General features: G+C 33.3%; 1 protein-coding gene across 1 annotated transcript in view; it reads left to right on the forward strand.

Annotated features, from left to right (window-relative positions):
• The window catches only part of ank1a (ankyrin 1, erythrocytic a), an 84,644-nt gene that overhangs the window by 10,780 nt on the left and 54,937 nt on the right, over window positions 1-18,927 (forward strand). The window contains exons 5-25 of the mRNA XM_073839607.1: window positions 169-267; window positions 2,484-2,669; window positions 4,591-4,689; window positions 4,772-4,870; window positions 4,959-5,057; window positions 6,422-6,619; window positions 6,724-6,822; window positions 8,162-8,260; window positions 8,410-8,508; window positions 9,734-9,931; window positions 10,021-10,119; window positions 11,733-11,831; window positions 11,957-12,154; window positions 13,205-13,303; window positions 13,391-13,489; window positions 14,796-14,894; window positions 14,980-15,072; window positions 15,169-15,241; window positions 15,375-15,395; window positions 18,453-18,549; window positions 18,795-18,870. Of these exons, the coding sequence (XP_073695708.1) occupies window positions 169-267; window positions 2,484-2,669; window positions 4,591-4,689; window positions 4,772-4,870; window positions 4,959-5,057; window positions 6,422-6,619; window positions 6,724-6,822; window positions 8,162-8,260; window positions 8,410-8,508; window positions 9,734-9,931; window positions 10,021-10,119; window positions 11,733-11,831; window positions 11,957-12,154; window positions 13,205-13,303; window positions 13,391-13,489; window positions 14,796-14,894; window positions 14,980-15,072; window positions 15,169-15,241; window positions 15,375-15,395; window positions 18,453-18,549; window positions 18,795-18,870 (2,328 nt within the window). The remainder of the gene's footprint in view (window positions 1-168; window positions 268-2,483; window positions 2,670-4,590; window positions 4,690-4,771; window positions 4,871-4,958; window positions 5,058-6,421; window positions 6,620-6,723; window positions 6,823-8,161; window positions 8,261-8,409; window positions 8,509-9,733; window positions 9,932-10,020; window positions 10,120-11,732; window positions 11,832-11,956; window positions 12,155-13,204; window positions 13,304-13,390; window positions 13,490-14,795; window positions 14,895-14,979; window positions 15,073-15,168; window positions 15,242-15,374; window positions 15,396-18,452; window positions 18,550-18,794; window positions 18,871-18,927) is intronic.

The following is an 18,927-nucleotide window of genomic DNA, read 5'->3' on the forward strand; positions in this document are numbered from 1 at the left end:
GTTGGATGTTTTGTAGATCATTTGAACAGTTGAGTGTTTTTGCATGTATGCAGTGTTGCTGTCTAAGCTAAAAATCTGTCTGCCTCCATTGTCATCTGTGTATTTGTGTGCTTGTGTTAGTTTGGTATTGTATCTGCATATGTGTGTGTTTATGTCTGTCTGTAACAGAAGGGCTTCACTCCTCTCTACATGGCTGCACAAGAAAATCACCTGGAAGTTGTGAAGTTTCTGCTGGATAATGGAGCTAATCAGACCATTCCAACTGAGGTAACAATGTGAAATAAAGAAGTACACTTTAGCATGCCTTTAAAAAGAGCGTGTGTTATTGGAAGAATATACTTAAGAGGGATAGTTTACACAAAAATAAGAATGCTGTCATCTTTTACTCACCCTTCCAAACCTATATTGAACACAAAAGACGACAAAAAAAAACTTTCTTTGTGTTCAACAGAAGAAATTATTTTAATTCAGGGTTGAAACAACAGTAAATAGTTTCATTTTTTAGTGAAAAATCACTTTAGATGCTAAATAGACTCTTTAATGAATGTTAATTGAAATTAAATGAAAATGATTTAAATTCATGGTAAATGCAGTTTAGAGTGATTTTTTTTTGTCCCAGTACACTGTAAAAAGTTTTCACCAGATTCAACTTAGAAACTTAAGTTTAGCAGCTGCCTTAAGTTTTTAAGTTAATTCAGCTTAATTTTTCTTTTTTTTAAATTTTAACTTACTACAATAAAAATGAGTTGATATAACTTGTGAGTTGAAATGACTTAAGTTGATTTAACTTAAAATCTTAAGGCAGCTGCTAAACTTAAGTTTTTGAGTTGAAACTGGTGAAAACTTTTTACAGTGTAGGAATTAAGTATATCCAGCCTGGTCTCATTGTTTATACGTTTAGAGGCACAAAACGTAAATTTTTATTGATGCTAATACGTACAATTTAGACATATTTCAACGTTTAAAACGTAAAATATTTACATATCTTTTATTTCATCAAGATACTCGTATCAATGCCTTTTTAAAATCATTTTATTAATAAGATATTTAGATTTTTAGCCCCCTTAACCTACCCCCAAACCTAAACCTAGTCATTTTATAGCAAATATACATTTTTATCATTTTATTAATAAACGATTTAGATTTTTAGCTCCCTTAACCTACCCCCAAACCTAACCCTACCCATTTTATAGCAAATATACATTTTTATCATTTTATTAATAAACGATTTAGATTTTTAGCTCCCTTAACCTACCCCCAAACCTAAACCTATACCCATTTTATAGCGAATATAAAATTATATAAAACGTGCCTGACCAAAATATGCAGGAAAATTACTATTTTAGTAACAATATAGCATAAAAATATTTTTTATAGTCGCCAATCCTACTCCTACCTCTGTCTCTGCGGTGTACAGTAATAAAGAGAAAACATGACAGACAGAAAAGTGCAATCGCAATCACTTATTTATTGCAAGAATGTCAACAGCCGTGCCAAAAAGTAATCCAAATGACGACGCGTTTGCAGCCGCAGTCCTCTCTGGCGGAATACAGTAGGTTTGTTTGAGATTAGGGATGGGCATATCGATCTTAAAGTATCGATATATCGATACTGATGCGAGTATCGAAAGTATCGATACTCAAATTAAATAGTTTTATTTACCAGTGATTTTGTTTATTTAACAAAAAGCAAGGCGTACAATGTACATTGAATTGGATGTTAGGGAATAACTGTGCATGATATGATTTTCCTACTTATCTGAACGCACGCAAATGTTGCAAGACAGAACCAATCAATCACAGAGAGCATTCACTCACTTCAGACAGTGCATTCAAACAGGGCTGGGTTTCCCAAAAGTATCATAAGAAAGCATTGATGCTTTTGGGAACGGCAGCCCAGAACAATGCTTATCAGAGGACAGAAGATAAAAACATGTTTGAGCTATTTCACAATAAACAAACTGAAATTGTAGCCTATGTAATTTGTGCAATTACATTTCTTTAAATTAACACTTAAAGTTCATTGATCATGCTTTGTAGTAATGTTAATATTTCAATATTCATAATTACAAATTCGAATAATGATGAAGCTGTAATTTAGTACATTTAAAATATTAAGTTGTAATATTACACTTAAGAAACAGTACACTTTATATGTTCTTTAGAATGTTAGTCATGAAAGTGGACTCTCTTTAAGTACACTTAAGTGACCTTTTATTTCAGTAGTTTTCTATTATTTGCAAGCATTTTTTAAACATGTACTTTTAAGGTATAAAGTACACTATAAGTGTACAATCAATACAGTTAAGTGGGGTTATTTTTGAGTTGGATCATACTTTATTGCACCAAAAGCAATCATTTAGAATGTTAAGACAACATCTTTAACCTGTTATTTTCTCACAGGTTTATTTAAATATGGATGTTCATGCAAAAAAAAAAAAAAAATCTGAGAATGTGTGTCTTGTGTGTTTGTCTTTCTGTCAGGATGGCTTTACCCCTCTTGCTGTGGCTCTTCAGCAGGGCCATGAGAATGTGGTGGCCCTGCTCATCAACCACGGTACTAAGGGCAAGGTCCGCCTTCCCGCACTGCATATCGCTGCCCGAAACGACGACACCCGAACTGCCGCTGTGCTTTTACAGAACGACCCAAATCCTGACGTCTTAAGCAAGGTTTGTGTACACCTTTTTGTCTTGTTCTTTTCCTAATCAACTGGACATCTAGTAATAAATAATAATAAAGAATATAAAAGTTTAGGGTGAGCAATGTTTTATTTATTTATTTTTTATTCAGCAAAGATGGATTAAAGCAACTGTATGTAGTTTGTGTATTTTTGCGACTGTGGAGCCTTCTACAGTTACGTGAGTGAAATTCATTGTCATGAAGATCCCTGTAGAAATTACAGTGAATAACTTTATATATGCATTTGCTTCCTGCTGTGAAGCAATCTGACCTTTCCGCAGAATTTCAATTTGCCTTTTTAAAAGACATTTTATCATCAGAATTACTTTAAAAACAGATATTTCAATGTAAGAAACTTACATACAGTAACTTCAAATTTATCAAATGTGACAGGAAAAACATTAATAATATTACAAAAACTAAAAATAGATTTAAATTCAAATAAATGCTACAATGAACAAAATCCCTTCTTCCAAATATCTCTGAAACGTATTCAAATATAGAATCTTATGAATAGAATACAGAGAGCAACTTTAGTTGTTTAGATAGAGGGAAAGAAGATACAATTCTAATTTCTACATTTATTTATTTTTCAGACACTGTTCTTTAAAAAAAAAATAAGTATGCACTATATACAAACCAACATTTGGTTTTCAACCACTAAAAATATGTCATATTCAACTATCTGAATATGGAGCGTCATTGAGATCCCCACATCTCTGGTACTGAACGACGTAGGACTTTGAAAATTAAGATTGTAAAAGACGAGTTTATTAGGAATTAAAATCTAAAATCCTATTGTGATATCTTTAACACTTCTTGAGTTATAAGCATGCAAACTGTGAAAAAATAATATTTATAGCACTCAGGCATGTATGTTCAATGCAGTTGTCTTGACAGAAGGAAACAAGATACATTTCTAGCTTCAATATTATTTGTTCTTCAGACATTCCTTTTTTTTAAAAAAAAAGAGTATCAGCTGAGTCCAGAGTGACCCACTTTCTGAAAAAGTGTACAATTTAACGATTTACTCCTGGAGCCATTGAGATTACAGTATATCGGGAACTGAACCAAATAGAGCCTTAGAAATGAAGATGCCAAAAGAAAAGTTTGTTTAGACTCAATATCTAAAAGGGCATTAAGATATTTTTAATATTTCTTGAGTTATAGGCATGCAAACTTTGGCAAAAAAAACTTGAAAAGTGCTGTATCCCCATTTGTTTGAATGGTCACCATTGCACATAATGCAACGAAGATAGCTAAAGTCAACAGATTTTAATAATACAACTATCAATCTCTGTGTAAAAATAACAATATATTACTGCTATCTTTCTGTAGTCATTTTTTTTGTAATTTGGCTCTGAATCTAAGGTGAAAATTGCCATTTTGACCCCTCTCTACAAAATAGTGGATTACTCAGTAAATATTCATCCATGACATATATTATTTTGGCTTTCATCACTATACTGCCCTCCAAAGGCAAAGCGCAGTAACTACACATTTGGTCAAAATTGAGTTAAGGCTTAAAATGGACTTTGTGACATCTGTTTTGTCTTGTGGCAAAGTCTCCTGGTTAAATTGTGTCCCGTTTCAGAGAAACAAGAGTTTTTCAACAGAATTTCAACATGTTTGACTAGCTGCTGTAAAAACTTTAAAGGCATTTTTCTCAGTTTCAGTGTTGGCGTAGTTACTGCACTCTGCCTTTGGAGGGCAGTATACATGTCTATCTTTCTTTAGAAAGAAATATTAGCAAAAATTTGAAGCATGGACCTCTGGTTGAGTTGACATTGAATGCCGCTATACAGTTTACAGAGTTTTGCAAAGATAATGAAGCAGCAGAATAACTGTATTTTACAACAAACAAGGCAAAGTGTGCTGGTTGCTAACTCAGTTTCCCATGATCCTCTGCAGACAGGCTTCACACCACTCCATATCGCAGCCCACTATGAAAACTTAAATATCGCCCAGCTACTTCTAAACAGAGGAGCTGATGTGAACTTCACACCCAAGGTCTGTCTTTTAAACATTTCTACACTGATCCTCTGTCAGTTCTGTGTACACTTATGTTCAAACTAGTGTGGCTTTCTTTCAGAATGGGATCACACCTCTACATATTGCATCCAGAAGAGGAAATGTCATCATGGTCAGACTTCTGCTGGACCGAGGAGCAAAGATCGATGCCAAGACAAAAGTATGGTATAAAGCTACAATTCTAAACTTTAATGAGAGAGAATTTGTTTACACATTTGTTGTTTGCTTGTTGTCTATTTTTATCACAGGATGAGTTGACTCCTCTTCACTGTGCTGCCAGAAATGGCCATGTGAGAATAATTGAGATCCTTCTGGACCAAGGAGCCCCGATACAGGCCAAGACCAAAGTAGGCATACACCCAAACGACAAATAGCCACAAATACATTCGACACTGAGTCCATTCGATTTTTATTTTGTCTTCTAGAAATGAGTAGTTTCATAATTGCAACAAGGAAAAAAAATCACCAAATTGAAGAAGAATTTGATAATATGTTAATCTCTGTGATTTGGCTTACTTAAGTCAATATAAGAATTTTTAGATTTTATTACATTAAATTTTTTGAAAGGTAATGCATCATACAAGAAAAAAATTCAAAAAGTCACATATCTTGACGAAATAATTATTGTATTGAATATTTAATATATTAAATATAAAAAAATTGTAGTTGACTGAAATGCTTTATAACTTTTTTTCTTGTTATTCATGACACTTTGGTTCCCAGTTGTGCAAATGTAACAAAATGCATTCATTAAAAACAAGAATACATTAAATTGAATTACATTTAATTTAATATTTATGTAGTTGAATTACATATAAAATATTAATTCATTTAGAATTAAAAAAAAACTTACACTAGCTTCTCTGTTCTTGTTGCATTATATCTATCTATTTTTAGGCCTCTAACACTAGCTTGCTTTTTCTTTTTTTTTTAATTGTATTTATTTTCTTTTTATTTATTATATAATTTAAAGAAAATCCCTGGATACGTGTACTGCGTTAGGCTAAATGAGAATTGTTATAGCGCTTTATTAAGCATGTTATTGCTTTTTTGATGATTTTGATTGCTTCCTTTGTACTATTTTTTAAGTCGCTTTGGATAAAAGCGTCTGCTAAATATCTAAATGTAAATGGATTACTCAGATTTAACCTAAACAAACTGAATGTGATAATGTTTCTCAGTCAGGGATCAGTCGTGTTGTACAAAAAAATTAAACGGGTAAGAAACAGTAAGATTTCTGCAAAAAAAAATCATGGAATAGTTTATTAATAACTTTTGCATCTATTTAATTTTATTTAAATAGTCATACTTTCAAAATGCATTTCAGTTAAAATATATTGAAAAAAATGTATTTAGTGATGATAAATATATAAGCCTGGTTATTATGCATTTAAAACACATTCTGTTTATTAGTAATACTATAGAAATCTTAAATGTTTCATTTATGCATGACTGACAAATATGCATCACCTTAGGTGTATTATTTTATGTTAAAACTGTGCAATCCAAACCGATGAAAATTTTATATGCAATTCAAATCTTAAAGTTAGAAATATTTTCAATAACCTTAAAACACATCGGAAAAGGTTGTGTAAGACAAAGCACATTATATAATTAAAAAGTAAAAAAAAAAAAAGGATGCTTGATTGCCATAAATTTGAAAGAAAATGCCATTGGCAGCTCTAAATGTTCCCATATGTCCACTGCACAGAATGGCCTGTCTCCAATACACATGGCAGCCCAGGGCGATCATTTGGACTGCATCAGACAGCTATTACAGTACAATGCTGAGATTGATGACATCACTCTAGACCACCTGACCCCACTGCATGTGGCAGCACACTGTGGACATCATCGCGTGGCCAAGGTGCTCCTGGATAAAGGAGCCAAACCAAACACGCGTGCTCTGGTTAGTACACAACTAATGCACACACAATTATTTACCCTGTTGTTTTGGAACCCTGTTGTCTGTTCACTTACAAATAAATGTCTGTCCACTCATGACATGCTTAGAATGGCTTCACGCCACTCCATATTGCCTGCAAGAAGAACCACATGCGTGTAATGGACCTACTATTAAAGCATTCTGCGTCCCTGGAGGCTGTAACAGAGGTGAGAAACAGGATCATTTCAAAGTGTTATATTAATAACATTGTGCTTTATTAAATTAAATTCATATATTTGTAAAAGTGTTTAATTCTTAAATTCTCATCAGTATTATTGTAATATATTTCACTGATCTCCAAGAGTGATTGTATTTGTTTGCTGTGTTGGGGGATTTTTTAAATTGTTATATTTGTAGCAATAACCAACAATACATTGTATGGGTCAAAATGATACATTGTTCTTTTATGCCAAAAATCATTAGGAAATTAAGTAAAGATCATGTTCCATGAAGATTTTTTGTAAAATTCCTACTATAAATATATCAAAATGTAATTTTTGATTAGTATTATGCATTGTTGAGAACTTAATTTGGAGAACTATAAAGGTGATTTTCTCAATATTTTGATTTAATTGCACCCTCAGATTCCAGATTTTCAAATAGATGTATCTCGGCCAAATATTGTCCTATCCTAACAAACCATATATCAATAGAAAGCTTATGTATACATCTCAGTTTTGTAAAATTTAACCTTATGATTCAGGGTCACAATTTACAAAAAGCTACATCAATCAAGAGAGAACGAAGAATATACAGGGATTTATGGAGGGAAAAAAAAAATCTGTCTTCTTACATTAACAGTGTTAAACAAAGGACAATAGTTTGAGTAGTTAGTTGTCATATTTGTGGTTAAGAACAACTGTCATTGAGATAAATGGGAATGCTAATAGATAGCTTACTCCAGATAATATAGACCTCTTTGGAGAAATGGACAATTAAGACAGGAAGCAATAAACAAACTTACAAAGTGCCCCCAAAACGGATACAATGCTCATTTAAAAGAGTGTGAATTCATTTCACTTCAATAACAATATATATATATTTTTAAAAGATATCTTTACCTGAAATTTTTTTTTTCTCACTCTCTGGCCATTCAAGATGTATATGAGTTTTTTTCTTAATGTGATTTGGAGAAATGTAGCTTTCCATCACTTGCTCACCAATAAATCCTCTGCAGTGAATGGGTGCCGTCAGAATGAGAGTCCAAACGTCTGATAAAAACATCACAAGTAATCCACACTACTTCAGTCCATCAGTTAACATCCTGAAAAGTAAAAAGCTGCATGTTTGTAAGAAACAAATCCATTGTTAAGATATTTTTAACTTCAAACCATCACTTCCTGTTAAAGTACAAGGCATCTATATACATTATATTGCTTTCCCTGAATCAGGAGAGCAATATCCACAGATGAAGCACCGTTTACAAGCCAAAACAGTTTTAAACAAATATGTGTGGGGGTTTTGACATGTTTAGTTCTTTCTGTTTGTTTGCTTTCTGTCCTACAGTCAGGATTGACCCCACTGCATGTGTCCTCCTTTATGGGTCATCTGAATATAGTGAAGATACTGATGCAAAAAGGAGCTTCACCACACGCCTCAAACGTGGTAGGCAATATCAACAGTTATGGTTCAATGAGGCCATGTAAACAAGGAATCCCACACTTTTACTGCAAAATGAATATAAGATGTTCTGACTGGAAGATATGCTTGTATAGTATGTGATCATGTACCTGGATATGAATGTGTGTTTGTAGAAAGTGGAAACACCGCTGCACATGGCATCTCGAGCTGGTCACTGTGAAGTTGCTGAGTTCCTGTTGCAAAACGCAGCTCCAGTGGACGCCAAAGCCAAGGTGATTTTCATGTGTTTTTTGTATTTTAGTTTGACATTTAATTACATTTTGGTTTACTGTTTTTATTTCTTAAATGTGGTTTAATGAAAGCTTAGCTAAGCAAAATGAAAAAAAAAAAAAATGTAAAATGCATTTTTATAATAGTCTAATCAAAAAATCATGGTTTAATTATGTTTTTAATTAGTCTATAAAGAAAATAACACTCTCCATGGAACATTTAAATAGTTGATATTTATATAGTAAATTTGTATGAATATTTGAAATAATATTTTCACTTGACACAAGAGTGGTGATGTGCAAAATACATTCTGGCTAGCTTTCCTGAATGTAGAAAGTATTATTTTATGTATTATTTAGTTTTTTAGTTTTTTTGCCAGTACAAACTGAACATATGAAGCACTAAAACATTAACATTATATACATCACAATAAACCCCAAGAGCTTTAATATTTCATATTCTACTGTTATATTGTATCTTATTTAGTTTTAGTTTATGGTAAAATTATGTTGTAAAAAGCCAAAAACTGTTATTCTGACGTACATTAAGTAACATTTTCCTTATGTATAAATAAAACGGCAACACTTTCTACGAATCCCCTATTCGTAGGGTATTTCTAAGGCATTATAATGAATGCATAATGCATTATAAAAACGTATAATATCTTATATCATATTATGAATAATCATAACAATTATAATACCTGATTATTTGAGGTTATAACTTTTAAAAAAATATGATTATTTATAACACACAATGGTGCAAGATATGAGACTTATAATACGTTATAACTATGAGGAGGTAATCTTACAAAGCTATAACCTCAAATAAGTAAAAAATTACAATACATTAAAACTGTTTTTATGAATGCTCATGAGATGATACAACATATTATGCATTATGCATTCATTATAATGCCTTAAGAATACTCTTATAATGTATTATAAATGCCGGCTTCATTTTAAGAATGATATATGGTTTTTAAAATTAATAAAGCCCAAATCCTATGCCTTGTATGAATTTTAGTGTGTCTTTAGGTAAATAAATATTTTTAATTAATAATAAATCAAAACATAAGGCCTGAAATATAGATATAAAATGACAAAAAAAAATAAAAAAAAAAATAAAACGAATAATTTGGCTGTAACAAGTGAGGATTATTTTTTTAGGCAGGTTCAAAGTATTTTTTGTTTCAGTTAATAAAAGCATCACTTTCACTTCCATCAGGATGACCAGACGCCGCTACACTGTGCCTCCCGCATGGGCCACAACGAGATGGTGAAGCTGCTGTTGGAGCACAAGGCCAATTCCAACTCCACCACAACAGCAGGACACACTCCTCTGCACATCGCTTCCCGTGAGGGACACACACAAACTGCCAGCATCCTCCTGGACAAGAACGCCCAGCTCACCAAAATGACCAAGGTACAGTGCCGCACAAATCCAAAATCACCAGCCTGATGCATCAAAGTTGTTAATTGTCTAAAACTCTGTGTTTGATTGGTGCCATGCAGAAAGGCTTCACTCCGCTTCATGTAGCATCCAAATACGGGAAGGTGGATGTAGCAGTGCTGCTTCTAGAGAGAGGAGCCAACCCAAATGCTGCAGGCAAAGTATGAATCAGCTGCACACATGCATGTATTTATATGTGTTTACAGAATGTTGTTCTGTCTGATGAGATGTTAAAAGATAGCATTAGTAGCTGACCAAAAGTCATTTTGGCTTAACAAGCAAATAATTGATATTAAATGAGTAACTATCATTTAATTACAATTTAACATGTGAGATATTACTATACTTACATAAAAACATTACTTCTGTCCCTGTCCTTTGTCGAGGCTGGTTGACTTTGAAACTTAGAATCTTAAAATGTCCAAATGATCTATAACCTGCTTTGTGCGAAAGCACACTTTAACAAACTTTTTAAGAGTACTTATTATGGAAAGATATACTTAAAAGCAAAATGAATATAATGGTTTTAGACAATTAATGGAATGTTAATTGCAATAAAATGAATATGTATTAAAGTTGAAATTTATATTACATGCAGTTAGCTGAACTTTTGTTTAGCTGAGTGCTTTTAAAACCACTTAAGTACATCTTTATATGCTTAAGTACATCTTTTTTATGCTATTATTTTATTAATAGTATATTACTATGTATTAAATATAATAAATATTGTATTAAAATATCAAAATACAAATGTGACCCTGGGCCACAAAACCAGTCATAAGGTTAAATTTTACAAAACTGAAAAGTAAAATAAATAAATAAGCTTTCTATTGATATATGGTTTGTTAGGATAGGACAATATTTGGCTGAGATACATCTATTTGAAAATCTGGAATCTGAGGGTGCAAAAAAATCAAAATACTGAGAAAATCACCTTTAAAGTTGTCCAAATTAAGTTCTTAACGATGCATATTACTAATCAAAAATTACATTTTGATATATTTATAGTAGGAATTTTACAAAAAATCTTCATGGAACATGATCTTTACTTAATTTCCTAATGATTTTTGGCATAAAAGAAAAATCAATAATTTTGACCCATACAATGTATTTTTGGCTATTGCTACAAATATACCCCAGCGACTTAAGACTGGTTTTGTGGTCCAGGGTCACAAATAGCAAAGATATTACACAATTTAATTATACATTTTGTATAGTATATTGTAAGTATACATTTGTACTAATGATTTAGAACATTTAAATGTATTAAGTAACACACTGCAGTTAAAACCAGTTAGTCAACACATCAAAATAAATGTACTTCTTTAAAGCACAACAAACGATTATTAAAACTTACTTTAAAATTACAAAGTGCACTTTTAAAAGTCTACTTAGTTGTGTTAATAAACAGTCATGAAAGTGCACACTTAAGTGGCTTTTTGTTTAAAATTTTAATACATTTGATTAATAATATATTATCTGCAAGTACTTTTTAAAAAATACATATTTTAACACTAGCCCCTGGTTCACAGACAAGGCTTAAGCCTAGTCCTAGGCTGAAATGTCTCAGCTGTTTCAACTTGCACGAACTAAACTAAAAATATATCAGTGCCTTTGTTTTGTCTCAAGATGCACACCAGTAAAGTTTTTTTCTAAGCACATTTATAAAAATTACTTAAATGTCCCAATCCTGGCTTAGTCTAAACCCTGTCTGTTAAACACTATTTTATAAGGATAGTAGTATTTATTTTATCATTCTTATCTATTGCTATAGGTTGGACTCACACCATTGCATGTGGCCGTCCATCATAACAACCTTGATGTAGTCAATCTTTTGCTCAGCAAAGGCGGATCACCACACAGTGCCGCTCGGGTATGATGCTATTTATCACTCCACTAAACACACTGATAACACTCTCAGTCTTAATTATTATTTTGAAGCATTTTATTCCAGCCACAAAGTGTGTTAACCCATTGCTCTTTTTCTTTTCTGATCAGAATGGCTATACTCCGCTCCATATTGCTTCCAAACAGAACCAGGTGGAGGTAGCGAGCAGTATACTGCAGCATGGAGCTTCTGCCAATGCTGAGTCATTGCAAGGGGTCACACCATTACACCTAGCCTCCCAAGAGGGCCAACAGGACATGGTGTTGCTGCTTATCTCAAAGCAGGCCAATGTAAATCTAGGCAATAAGGTAAGATTACTATACTTCAATTTTTGCGCCCTTTTTTTAAAAAAGCAAAGTAGGGCTGCAAAACGATTAATCGCATTCAAAATAAAAGTCCGTTTACGTAAATAGTAGTTTATGTATGTGTGTGTGCGGTGTATATTTAAGTACACACACCTGTATGTATATATTTAAAAATATATATTGGTATATATATATATATATATATATATATATATATATGTTTGTGTATTATATATACATACACATAATAAATATACACAGTACACATACAGTATGTAAACAAACTTTTATTTTGAATGCAATGAATTGCGATTAATCATTTTGCAGCCCTAAAGCCAAAAATAATTTTAGTGATGAAAAGAGCAAAAACAAAGCAAATCTACAGTGTCTTGAATACCAGTGTTTGGCAGCAAAAAGATGTTAAAGAAATCATATAATGAGGATTCAGATTTCTACTTTTTAAGATTTTACATTTAAGATACATTTAAGATTTTTGAAAAGAATTGAATGTATTAAGTAAGTTACACTCTCAGAAAAAAAGGTACAAAAGCTGTCACTGGGCCGCTACCTGTCCAAAAGGTACACTTTTGTGCCTTGTTTACCCCTAAAGGATGCATATTTTAAGGTACAAATTATTATCTGAAGTGTACATATCAATAGCTTTTGCAAAGGTATCGCCCCAGTGACATTTTTTTAACTAATCCATTAATGAATGTTTGCTAATAAAATTATTGTAAAGTGTCATCATTGTCTATTTAGATTTTAAACATCTCAAAAGTAAAAAGTGTATAAAAATTGAGATAAAAAAAGCTACATAATACATGTTTGTATGTAGTCTAGAAGTTTAAGCAATTGAGAATAAAGTCCATTGTGAATAGTCAAAGCAAGTTTATATATATGGCACATTTTATACACAGTGTTAATTCAAAATGCTGTACTTAATGAATTAAAATTACCATAAAATAATTACAACAGATGCATAAGAAAAAAAATAGCTATAGCATGCTATATCCTTTTTTTATGTAATTACACACGTGTTTTGTCTTTCGTCAGAGTGGTCTGACTCCTCTTCATCTCGTGGCTCAGGAGGGGCATGTTGGGATTGCTGATATACTAGTGAAACATGGGGCGTCTGTCTACGCTGCCACACGAGTAAAAACTCCAATCTCTTGTTTTTTTTTTCTTCATGATGATGAACATTAACATTAATAATGATTATCAATGTTGATTCCTCTTCAGATGGGTTACACTCCACTTCATGTGGCTTGTCATTACGGCAATATCAAGATGGTTAAGTTCCTCCTACAGCAACAGGCCAACGTCAACTGCAAGACAAGGGTAAATTAAATTTTGTTTCTGCTTTGTTCAGTTTTGTTTCCTTTTTAAAGCTTTAGACTTTGTCTCAGATGTTGTTCCTTGAAATCTTATTGCATGAAATAAGAATGTTGATATTCAAGCACAACTTTCATAACAACAATGCACAGATAATGTACTCACCCCCTTGTCATCCAAGATGTTCATGTCCTTCTTTCCTCAGTCGTACACTGTAAAAAAAAAAAAAAAAGAAAGAAAAAAAGTTGTTTCAACTTAAAAAAGTAAGTGTTCGTGCTGCCCTAAAAAAGTTTGTTTACTCAACTCAAATATCCATGTTTTCATGTAGTACAACTTAATATTTCATGTTGACTAAACGTAAAATTTTAAGGCCGCATTAACACTTACTTTTTTAAGTTGAATCAACTTTTTGAAACTTTTTACAGTGTAAAGAAATTGGTTTTTTTTGTTTTTTGAGGAAAACATTTCAGGATTTCTCTCTTTATAATGGATATGGATGGCGCCCCGAAGTTTAAACTTCCGAAATGCAGCTTAAATGCAGCTTCAAAATGCTCTAAACGATCCCAGTCGAGGAGGAAGGGTCTTATCTAGCGAAACGATCGGTTATTTTCTAAACAAATTGACAATTTATATACTTTTTAACCTCAAATGCTCGTCTTGTCTCATCTCTGTGCAGCACATGCGAAGTCTGTGTGATTCAGGTAAATACAGTTAGGGTATGTCTAAAAACTTTTTCCCTAACTTCAAAATCACCAACGAGATGGGAGTTTTTAGACATACCCTTACTGCATTGACCTGGATTCTACTGACTACACATTCACTGCGCAGAGACGAGACAAGACAAGCACTTGAGGTTAATAAGTATATAAATTGTCAATTTGTTTCGAAAATAACCGATCCTTCCACCCTTCCTCCTCGGCTGGGATCGTTTAGAGCATTTTGAAGCTGCATTTAAACTGCATTTCGGAAGTTCAAACTTCGGGGCGTCATCCATATCCATTATAAAGAGAGAAATCCTGAAATGTTTTCCTCAAAAAAACACAATTACTTTACGACTGAGGAAAGAAAGACATGAACAATCTTGGATGACAAGGGGGTGAGTACATTATCTGTACATTGTTGTTATGAAAGTGAACTACTCCTTTAAGATCTGAAACTCTGGAGGAGACACGTGGAGCAAGAGAAGCAGGAGTATTTATTTGCTCTTCATTTGCAGTTTAAGAGAAAGAACAGACATGTTTAATAATCTCATCTGTGGTTTTCTTTCATATGGGGTCTGGCTGTGAATCTGTGCTCTTTTTGGGACTCTTAGATGGGATATACGCCGCTACATCAGGCTGCTCAGCAGGGCCATACGGACATCGTGACGCTTCTCCTCAAACATGGCGCACAACCAAATGAAATTACGTCTGTAAGAGCCCAGCCTTTTTTTTTTTTTACTTATTATCATCATTTTAAAATTGTGAAATGCACACAAAAACATCTGTCTCCTATAGAATGGCACATCAGCTCTTGCCATCGCAAAGCGCCTCGGATACATCTCCGTCATTGATGTGCTCAAACTGGTCACTGAAGAGACAGTCACAATGGTGAGTTACAGATTTCAGAACGTTAACCTCATACCATAAATAAATAAAGGCTATTTGTAAGAAAGTATCGTGTTGTAATAAACATTTTCCTTCAAGACCACCACAGAAAAACATCGCATGAGTTTCCCCGAGACAGTTGACGAGATCTTGGATGTGTCTGAAGATGAAGGTAAATACAGCTCTCTTTTTAATGTCATGCTCTGTTTGAGAGTTTGTTTTCCTTTTAATTAAAAGACATAGAATAATTTAAGCTCTTTAAATGAGTGGGCATTTAAAGAGCATCCTGCTCTTGGTTTTTCTAGGAATTGCACAGCTAACGTTAGGTATGAATTTCCCTCTTTCTTCTTTGTGCGGTGGCCATTGTCAGTGACTTCATCTAAAGCACACACACAAACAAACAAACACATTCATTCTCTGGTGCACTTTAAGAATTCTGATTAATGTGTCATTAGCATGTGTGCATTGATGTTGATAAGCCTGCTTTTATTCCTGAAGGTATCTAACTGTTCCAAAGCACTTAACTCTCCCACTAACCTGCTACATCTCCTTGTTCATTTTTTCTTCTGGAGCAGCACAGATTTATTTATAGCTATAATGCACTGTGGTATACATGTAAAATGCAAAAATGTGTTTATTGTCCAGTAACTTATTTATTTATAAAGTTGCTAGAAGAAGTTATATGAAATCAGGCTTTATATTATGAACAGCACTGTATTTCAGCTCCTGGTGTAATTACAAAGTTTAAAGGTGTGTTTGCATAATGTCTTGAAAATGCTTCACATGCATCCAGACTCTCACAAGGATGTGCATCACATGGCTGCCTTGTGCAAATCCAATGCAAAATTTAAGTTTCATCATTCAGTATATATATCCTGAGTATATACATTTGCTATATGCAATGCATTTACCATATGTTTATATAGACTAGGCACACAAACATACTGCATACAGGTACAATATGAAAGACTCTTAAAGTACGATTGAAGCCTGCTTGACCTTATTGTTTTTGAGCTGTTTCTGCTCCACTAGTTATATTGTCTTTGTTTGCAAGACAACGTCCCAAGGGGATGATTTATAAAGACCTTAATGGACATGATTAAGATTAATCTCATTTTATTTGATGAAAACGAGTACAGTTTAGGTATGACAATGCATTTAGCAGCGTGATATCAGTGGAGGCATTGTGTTTTGAAGGTCAAGCATGCCTCTGAATTGCAGTTCATTAAATATGATATAAAACACTCTCACACACAAAAGGTTTCTCATTAATTTGCTTTGATATGTTTTGTTGCAGTATGTTCATCACAAGTCTTTCCCTTTTATTTATTCTCACTCACTTGCAATCAATGTTGGGGGAGTTATTGCAAAAAGTAATTAGTCAATACCAGTGTTGGGAGTAACGCATTACAAAAGTAATATGTTACAGTAGTTTATTACTTTTTGCTGTAACGCGGTAATATAACGCATTACTAATACAATTTGGGTAATAATATTACTCGTTACAATCTCAGTAACGCAAGTTACATCAACATATTTTAACTCAACATTAATTTGTGAATTAAAAAAAGTCCACAAGTAAAATATTTTGTCTTCCTGTTGCTGGAATTCGATGGTTGAGATGACTGCAGAGACGGATTCTACATTTATGAGATGGACGCACTCCCGTTATGGAGAAACAGCACGAGTAACTCCTAGAAACATCTAGACTGGTGCCAGTAACACTAAACTAATGATGAGAGCTGCGGAGTCGGAGAAGAGAAAAAATGACGGACGAGCGCATAAGCAACAAAAATTAAGCTAAAAATGACTAAATCTGTTTTTATTAAATCATAGTCCGCATATAAAATGGATGAATACGCGAAATATATCTGATTTTCAAAACGAAAAGACTGAGTGACATATGCTGCTGAGTTTGGTTCACTTTTGTGTGGAGTGGCGCTCTACGAAAGTTCACGGAAAGGAAACCAAGATGACAGAAATAAAAGTAAACACACTGCAGTTATAAATGATCTGTATGACCAAAAATGACGGAGTTATTCCGCTATTCGATTGCCCCGGCGCCTCACGCACACACAGCGTTGCAAAAGTTGCAGTCTGTTAATTATAAGAATAAAATACAGTCACTGGTCAAATGAAATAGTGCGTACTGCATAGTATCCGTGCCGTCAGCCTGAGCTCGAGCCAAACACATATTTGCTCATGTGAGGAGGATGTTTTATAAGCGCGTTAAGTACAAATCCTGGTTTACATAATAGTTTAGCATTCAAATACATCACGAATATGGACACATTTAATTGGATTGATGCAGAATGAGAGAGGTAGGCTGCACGAGAACAACACCGTTTGTTTTTAGTTTCGCTTTTACCCTCATTCGTTTTGGCTTGTTTAGCAACTTGTATTCTTCATTCTTGTTTTGTTCTGAAAACCATTTAAAATAGCCTATAGGCTATTCATTGTGTTTAATGATTGTACATTATAACACTTCACTTTATTTACCGGTGTTATTTCTGAAAGTATTAATGAGTTTTGTGCTTATCTGTGTTTAACCTAAACTACAACGTAACATTAATAGACATACCGGTAGGCCTACCTAAATATGTTTTTATAATTTTATGCTAGCTATCCTAAACTTAATGTATTATGAGCAGCTATAAACTTTTTTTTGGCATTTTATAATCTGTGGATATTTTGATGAAAGTAACTCAACAGTAACTTAAAAGTAGTGTAACGCATTACAATTTAGTGACAGTAATATTGTAATATAACTAATTACTATTAAAAGACAGTAACTAGTAATATATAATGTATTACGTTTTGGAAGTAACTTGCACAACACTGGTCAATACCTACTAATTACTTTTTTTCATAGTAACAAAAGACATTCGAACAGTAATCACGTCAAACAACTTTTAGCAGATGGACAAGCAGAAGGTTACCAAATTGTCCTTTCAGTTCTGTATTTTTAATAGAAACTTGCTCACAATTATTTTACAGGTTTTTCAACAAGCTGAAAAAAATCGTCACTTTAGTGTTCAATAAGTTAAGGTTTTAAATGAAAGTAATAGCACAAAAGTAATTGTGACGATGATTACTGAAAGTTATCTCACCGCATTACATTTCTGCATTACTCCCCCTTTTTTAAAAAAAGTACTGTGGCAGTACCATTGTACAGTGATGGTTATACCATTGTACTTTGGTGTTTACATAGTACTTGTTAGTACCATCATGGTGCTACTGTCATCACATATTACACTCACTCAGCAGCTCCATATTGTCCAGTCAATATTCACTCAGCAATCATTTCCTGTTGACAGCATGTTCAACACCCTTGTACTAAGTCGTCTTCTCTTTCTTTCTCTTTTCATCCCTCGTTGCGGCAGGCGAGGAGCTACTGGGAAACGATGGTGCCAGGTATTTGAGGATGGAGGACATAAAGGACCATGATGAGGATTTCCTTTCCCCCAAGAATGTTCTAGAGTACGAGGGAGAGTTGCAGTGATGATATTGAAGATCTATCAGATTTAACAAGAAGACATTTGTATAAAGTAGAGAAGAATATTGGTCAGAAAGAAATTACCTAAAATATTTCAAACTAGTTTGCGTAGAACAGATCAGAGCCCAAATTGAGGAAAGGCCACTGAGATGAGTTTTGATGGGACCGGAGAACTGTCATTTACAGATTCCTGTGTGTCAGACTTATTTCTAACATTTGTATTTCTTAGGAATCATTCCCCTGCTCTTCCAAGGATCCCATGTGTGTCTCCTGAAACTGTGCTAAAGGAACATGAAATGGACCAGGTAAGCATGTTTGTTTTATTGCTTTTTTGTTTTGTTTTGTTTTTTACGCATATCACG

Source organism: Garra rufa, chromosome 5 (genome assembly GCF_049309525.1).
Source record: "Garra rufa chromosome 5, GarRuf1.0, whole genome shotgun sequence".
NCBI lineage: Eukaryota > Metazoa > Chordata > Actinopteri > Cypriniformes > Cyprinidae > Garra > Garra rufa.